The following is a 7101-nucleotide window of genomic DNA, read 5'->3' as shown; positions in this document are numbered from 1 at the left end:
TAAACACTTTTAATACAGAATCAAACAATGACTGATAATAACCTCTTCATCCAGGAGCTGATGCCTACTATTGACAAGTGGAACCTCATAAACTCAAAAAGCTTCTGCCAAGCAAGAGAAACAGTGAGGAAGCAGCCCATAGAATGGAAGAAAGTCTTTAGGTCTCTACATCTCATAGAGGATTACTATCTAGAGTGCAAAGAACTAAAAAGTTAACAGAAAACATCCTAGTTAATAACTCATGAATTAAAAGATAGTTCACAAAACATGGAATTCACCTGGCCAGCACACACACACACACACACACACACACACACACACACACACACACACAAATGTTCATTGTCAGAGAAGTCTAAATTAAGATTACATTGAGATTAATTTCACTTGAGTTAGAATGACACTAATTAAGTCAAGAAATGACAAAAGGTGTCAAGAACACAAACTGAAGAAAAACATATGTCACTGGTGAGGATATAAGCTATTACATCAGGTACAGGGGTTGTAACAGGCCCCCAGACCTCAGCACAATGGACACTATGTTGGAGGCTTCATTCTGACCTCAGAACCCAGCATGTAGGCCCCAAAACCTGCAGAAATGGGAACAAAGACCTAATACATGAAAGACAATGTCAATAGCTCCAGGATCCAGGAAAGCCCATAAATGTATTAGCCTTGTCTTTTTTTGGCTTCTATAGTTCTGCTTCTTGCTAACTGTTCTTGCTCACTAAAGCATGTCAACACAGGATATAGTTTTTGTGCTTAAAAGACCAGAGGCAGTGAGGCTCAGGGCTGCATGACTTGTGCAGGTTTCCCATGCAGCTGCTGGACAGAAATACAGACTTTCTATTCAGACATAAGAGTGTCCATGTGTGCTCTTTTCTAGAATCACCACACAACAGAATCACAATTTAGGTTCTTAAAAAAAATTAAAAACGAATCTTCCACATGACCCAGTTATACTATTTCTGGGTATTTACAAGAAGGATTTCAACTCATTATATTAGGGACATATCTGCACATCAATATTGATTACAGCAGAATTATACTAGTCAGTGTTCTCCAGAGGAACAGAACTGATAGACTCATTCAATCTATCCATCTCTCTCTATATAGAAAGGGGATTTATTAGAGTGGCTTACAGGCTATGGTCTACTTAGTCCAACAATGCATATCTACCAACTGAAAGTCCAAGGGTGGAGTAGTGGTTCAGTCCATGAAGCTGGATACCTCAGCTGGTCTTCAGCATACTCTGGAATCCCAAAGAAGAAGTAAGCTCTAATGCCAGTGAAGGAAGGACAAGCTAACAAGAGCAAGGGCAAGCAAGCAAAGAGCAAAGAGCTTCCTTCTTCCATGTCCTTCATATAGGCTGCCACCAGCAGGTGTGGCCCAAACTAAAGGCAGATCTTCCCATCTCAAAAGATCTGGATTAAAGTTGGATATTTCTACGTCAAATGATTTAATAATTTTTTTAATGAAAAAAAAATCCCTCACAGGTGTACCCAGTCAACTAATTCCACATGTATTCAGGTTGACACCAAAAATAGCCTTTGCAACAGTCCACAGCAGCAACATTAGGGAAATAGCCTGAGTGTCAACAACAGAGAAAAGTATAAAGAAAATGTGATGTATTAACACGTTGGGAAATTATTAATTCATAAAAAGAATGAAATTATGCTTTGTGAAGGAAAAAATCTGTGGAGATTATCATATAAATTAACCAGGCTCAGTAAACTGTCCATGTTTTCTTTCATATGTGGTTCCTAGATTATATTTACATAAATGAAATCCTATGTATGTGTTTCATAAAATTAGAGGCATAGCTCTGTAGCAGAAAAATGATGTCTAAGTGCTGTGGGGAGAGGTGAGAAATGGTCAGACTGTGGTCAAAGAGGAAGTGTGCTCAATACTCAGTATGTGCTTCAAGACATACCATGTCCTGTGAATGAAAAACTCCAGGATAATAATTTTAATACAACTAGAGCATTTAATTGATTTAATACTTAAAAAGTATTTTGTGAGTTTTATTTCATATAGAATATGATATTGTACTTGGAAAATGTAAAAATTAAATTATCAAAGTTAAGATAAATACTGAAAGACAACTTACTCACAGATGAAATAACAGACTTAAGACTTTTTAGGGAGTTTTACTAAGTACTCAAATATATGTGAATATAGACATTTTGTATATCCATCTATATCTACATAGTCATCTATATTACCACATTTGGACCTATATATCTATACATTTCATTTAAGTTGTTAAACTCCTTGTATACATGTGTATTGGTATTTATATCTCTTCTTATCCACATTGAAAAGCACTTTGCTCTAAAAACCTGGCCTGCTCTTACATTGCATAGCCATAATATCGAGAAATTTCCATATCCTTCTCCCTCTGAAGGAAAAGCTGCAGTTTTCCCAGAGAGGTGTACTTGGCAGCATTCTCTCTCTCCCGTTGAGCCTGCCTCTTCATGGCCTCCCTCTCTGGTCTCTGCTCTTCTGTGATGGGCTGTGAGATGACTGGCCCTGGAATGTCAACTTTCCTCCATGGAATTGGTTGGCGGCTGAAGTCTTGCAGTAGATATTGGATTTGAGGTTTGAGGGTTGATGGGGCCTTGTTCTTGTTAGAAGAGTCAAGCTCCCTCTGTAGTGAAGGGTGAGATGATGCCCTGTAGGATAATGGCCTACAGACAGCTGGCTGAGGCCCAGGGCAAGACTGGATGGGGTTGGTTATGTTAGCTCGTGTGGCACTGGTAGCAATAGGCAGAGCTGGCTTGTCAGAGGCCATCAAAGAAGTGCTGGCAGGAGCTGGTTTAGATGGCTTGAGTGTGGAAGGCTGAGCCGAGTGGGAATGAGGCCTCACAGGGTATACTGCAGGGGGCCTGCGTGAAGCCAGGGAGAGAGGCTTTCTGGAAACCAGTCTGGCTTGTGGCTTTTCCAGGGCTGGAAAAGGCAGAGGTACCAATTTGACCTTCCCAGGTAGCGGCAGCTCATACTGGGATGGAGATGGACACTCCCTGTGAGCATTGCTTTCTGGTCTCTGAGCATTGCTTGGGGTTTTACCAGGGCCTTGGCCATCACTTGGCACATCAAGAAGGGATGTGGTGTCTGGGTCTGTCCTGGGATCTTTGTTGCTGCTGAGGTTCAGCTGAGCCCGGGAGGAGGAGATGCCAGTTTTCTTCTCACTCTTCTTCCCCAGTGGGTGAAAGACTTGCACAGATTCTAGCATGTGCATGCCGAGGTGAGTTCGAGGCTTTTTAAAGCAGTCGTGGCTGAGCTCAGGTGGATTCCTCTTCCTCTTGTTCTTTGGCTTGGTGCTGTTTTCTTCTGCCTTGACTCTGTTCCTTGACTGCTTCAGCTCCTCTGTTTTCTTGGAGTTGTTTTCTCTGGTTCTCTTTGTCTTGTCTTGCCCCTGAGCCCTAGCTCTGCTGGGCATGCTAGGTGTGGCTTTCTGGGCTTTGGCCTCCATCTGCTTAGGCATGGTGTCAATAGCCCCTTCACTGGACCCAGCACTGCCCACAGCCTCTTCTTCCTCCACCAGGCCCTGGAGCTGGATTCTGGCCTGAGGAGACCCATCAAGCATCTCAGAGGCTTTCTGGCCATTCACTTGGTCCATAGGTACACTGATAATGCTGGACCTTTCCTCGACCTGATCCCTCCTGATGTCTTTGGATTGGGTTGCTGTGGGATCTTGGAATTGGTTAATTTCAGTGAGGGAGTTGAAGAGTAGAGGAAGGTGAATATCTGCCACCAGTGTAGTCATGTCTGCAAAGTCCATGCTGGAGCTCATTGCATCTTGCAACACCCCAGGCTCATCCTGACCAAGGCTGCTGCTTCCCAAGGTGCCATTGTCAGGAGAAAGCTTCTGTTTTAGGCTCCCTGAATCAGTGTAGTTCTGGGCCTGCTGCATGTTGGCATGTGCTAAAGGGAGAAGTGATGGGTCTTGGCTTTCTTTTATGCCCTCATAGGCATCCAGAGGAGTTGATAGATCAGCTGTCATCAAATCCAAGTCGTTATTCTCTGTGTGTTCCAAGCTTGGAGCAGGAGGCAAGGGCAGGAATTCTGAAGGACTGTCAATGGGGGCAATTAATGACCAGTCCCCATGGACAGGTGGTGTCTTCTGGACATCCTGGGTGCAGGCACTGCAGAGGTCTGGACTCTGCAGCAGACAGAGTGTCTGGCCTGAAGTTGTGAATTCCAGGGATGTCTCCATTTTCACCACTGAAAAAGAGTCAAGGAAGAAGTCAGTGCCTGGTAAGTGAGGTGCTCCCCACTTTTCAGTGCACCTCAGTACTCAGACCCCTACAGCAGTGGGGAAGGCATTCCTATGAGCTCTGCTTGAGTAGCACAGGTGGCACCCCTGTTGGGAGACTTGTGACCACTGTCTTATTTCTGGTAACCATGTGATATCATGTTTTCTCAGATGTTTGTGTTTTCCTCGGTGTTTGTGTGTTGTGTGCATGCATAGTGATCATGGGGAGGTGACAGAATTCCCTTGGGGTGTGGTCCTCCCTTTCCATTCCCATGTCTCTGTAAGAGTGACCCTCAATTCTGTGGAAGTTTGCTATCAGGCAACCTGTCTGGTCCATAATTTTCAAGAACTTACCTGTGTCTGCCAACTTCTTGCCATTACTCAAATGCCCCCAGTAGCCTGGCTTTTTAAGTGGGTTCAGGTATCTAAACCCAGTTCCTCAATCCTGCAAGGCAATCCTTTCAACAACCCTGGATTTCGTCCAGCTCCACATTTCACAGCCTTGTTATTAATGACGTGAAAATTGGCTTAAGAAGGTGAAATCTTTAGTCTTGGGTGTGACTGTGTGGTAGAGAACATATCCTAGTGATCATGCATAACCTTGGCTCACCTCTGAATAACCCATAGCAAAGAAAAGGGGAGAGAGACAGAGAGAGAGAGAGAGAGAGAGAGAGAGAGAGAGAGAGCTTTGCCCAACTTAGCAGGTGTACACTGGTACACTGGGTATACTGGACTCTCAGTGCACTTATGCTTGGAAGAGAATGGCAGGGCCAGCATTTGGAATCTGCGAGGAATACTTCTTCTATGACAGATTTGGAGTTGTACTGCTCTAGAGTCAGAAGAAAATAAAGTGTTCCCAAACAGAAAGGCCTTGGTGTCCTCTACAGCCTTGAGCAATATATTACGAAGGAAGTTATTGCAGTGCATGGGACTGATTTGCTATGTCAGTGACATGTGTGTGTTTGTGATGTGCTCCATGGACATGTCTTAATGGAGGATGGGTGCCACTCATTGTCCTGCATTGTCAGTCATTATAGAGACTGAAGATGGGGATGGTGAGCCAGGCCAAGGCTGAGCTCTCAGGACTCCCATCCTTTCTCCCTGAGGACATCCACTGCTGAAAGGTCGAGCTGTGTCTGCTTTGAGTGCTGATCTTACTCCTCCGCCTGGCTTTACTCACCTTGAAGACTGGTGTCTGGCATGTCTTGAGCAGGTGTGGGATAGTAGATGGCAGTGGTGGTGAAGGGTGTTTGGACATTCATTGGCTGAATCTCCTTTGGCATCACCACCATCCCTCGTTGCAGGGCAGAGTCCTGACCCCCAGAGTAGGACACAGAGCCACAGGCCTGCAGGCACTGCCCAAGTTCTCCAGCCATCAGGGGACCCAGGCTATTGAGGTCATAGTAATAGACCTGGCTGCCCTCCTGGTAGGAAGGTGCCAGGCTGTATCCTTGATTTGGCACCTGTGGTGGTGTGGCCTGAACAAGGCTGGCAGATAGTATTGGATAGGAAAGGACTAAGGCATTGGGATCTAAAATCTTGTCACCCTGGGCTGTCATAGACAAGGAGGAGAATGTGGTATTCTGGTCAATGACAGTTACAGTGAAGTCCTGGAGTGCAGCTCCCCTCCTGTCAGTGCTTCCCGTGGGATCCCACTGGACAACACCTGCATAGGAGAGTGCTGAGGCAGAGCTCTGGCCCTGGTCAGTCAGCGCAGTCACCATGGTTGTGCCAGCTGGTAGGTAGGGGTAAGCACTGTCCATGAGCTGCTGGCAACAAGTGCTGGAGTCTGATGGCAGGAGCCATGCTGAACTCAGAGCTGGGGTGGAGACCCTGGAGAAGTTGCACACACTTCCTGCTAAGGGCGTGGCATTCCTCAGCACAGGTGCAGAAGGCTGCAAGGCACATTCTGTCCCAAAGAAAGGTGCACTTTGGAAATTTTCTGTAGGAAGGAAGAGGACAGTGGGAAGAACGGTGAGATGGAATCTGTGTGGCTTCCCGTGAGGAGCTTTGTTATCTGCAATTTGTACTATCTGTGAGAGTCTGAGACCTATTTTCCCTCACATATCCCAAACAAATGGTTCAGAATCATTCTTGGTAATGGATAGGATGACACTCATTTGATGAGCTGCCTGTTCTTCCTGTGTGGGCAAGCACTTCCTAGTTGATCCAAGTTGACCCTTGCTCTGACTAGACAACACCCTTCTTTGCCCTGCTTTGTGTTGTTCTGATACCTGCTGTGGTACTGCGGCACACCTGTGTCCCAGAACAGAAGTGTTTAAAGGAGGAGAACCTTAGACAGCTTCTCATGCCTGTGCCTTTGTCCTGTTCTGTGCAGATCTTTCTCTATGTAGAGAGAAAAGGTCTCTCTACTTAGATCAGTCCAGCCTTGGCAATCACACAGACTCACCTGCCTCTGCCTCCAGAGTGCAGTACTTACTTGCCATGTCTACCAGATTTGTCTCTATTCTGAGCTTTCTTACAATAATGATGTATCAGGAATTTCATAGATAAGCACTGCATTTAAGCTAAGAATCCCTTTCTCCTCTTAACTCCTACTGTTTCCATCCCATGCCTTCTATAATTAATGTCCTCTTGCTATTTATATAACCCTTAAACACATATGGGTACATGAGTTCATGAATACAACCAACTGATAACATTTTTGCCTTGTTTGCACCTGTGTAGTGTGACCTCTTGATATTTCTAATGAGTATTGCATCTGAATGAGATTGTTTCTCAATTTAACTCTGGGACAAATTTTTTTTTGCCAGTTCCTTAGTAACTACTAATTTCTTATAACTCTTCTACTGAGGAACCCTTGTGAAAATTGCACCCACACA

At 45.0% G+C, this 7101-nt stretch overlaps 1 protein-coding gene across 1 annotated transcript; it reads right to left on the bottom strand.

Annotated features, from left to right (window-relative positions):
- Positions 1-1967: 1967 nt before the first annotated feature.
- On the bottom strand, positions 1968-6705 carry LOC131925946 (uncharacterized protein C2orf78 homolog). Its single transcript, XM_059281272.1, has 3 exons — positions 6669-6705; positions 5439-6317; positions 1968-4227 (listed from the first exon to the last, which is right to left on the bottom strand). The coding sequence occupies exons 1-3, from the start codon at positions 6703-6705 to the stop codon at positions 2354-2356; spliced, it is 2790 nt and encodes a 929-aa protein (XP_059137255.1). The 3' UTR covers positions 1968-2353.
- Between the last annotated feature and the right edge of the window lie 396 nt (positions 6706-7101).

The sequence above is a fragment of the Peromyscus eremicus genome, chromosome 1, assembly GCF_949786415.1.
Source record: "Peromyscus eremicus chromosome 1, PerEre_H2_v1, whole genome shotgun sequence".
NCBI lineage: Eukaryota > Metazoa > Chordata > Mammalia > Rodentia > Cricetidae > Peromyscus > Peromyscus eremicus.
The sequence above is the reverse complement of the archived record's forward strand: the minus strand, read 5'-3'. Positions and strand labels throughout refer to the sequence as shown.

Coding starts and splice junctions, on each gene's coding strand:
- LOC131925946 (XM_059281272.1), bottom strand. CDS start 6,705: ATGGCAAGTAAGTACTGCACTCTGGAGGCAGAGGCAG. Junction 6,318..6,668: donor CACTCTGGAGGCAGAGGCAG/GTGAGTCTGTGT, acceptor GGGATATGTGAG/GGAAAATAGGTCTCAGACTC. Junction 4,228..5,438: donor GCCAGACACCAGTCTTCAAG/GTGAGTAAAGCC, acceptor ACTCTTTTTCAG/TGGTGAAAATGGAGACATCC.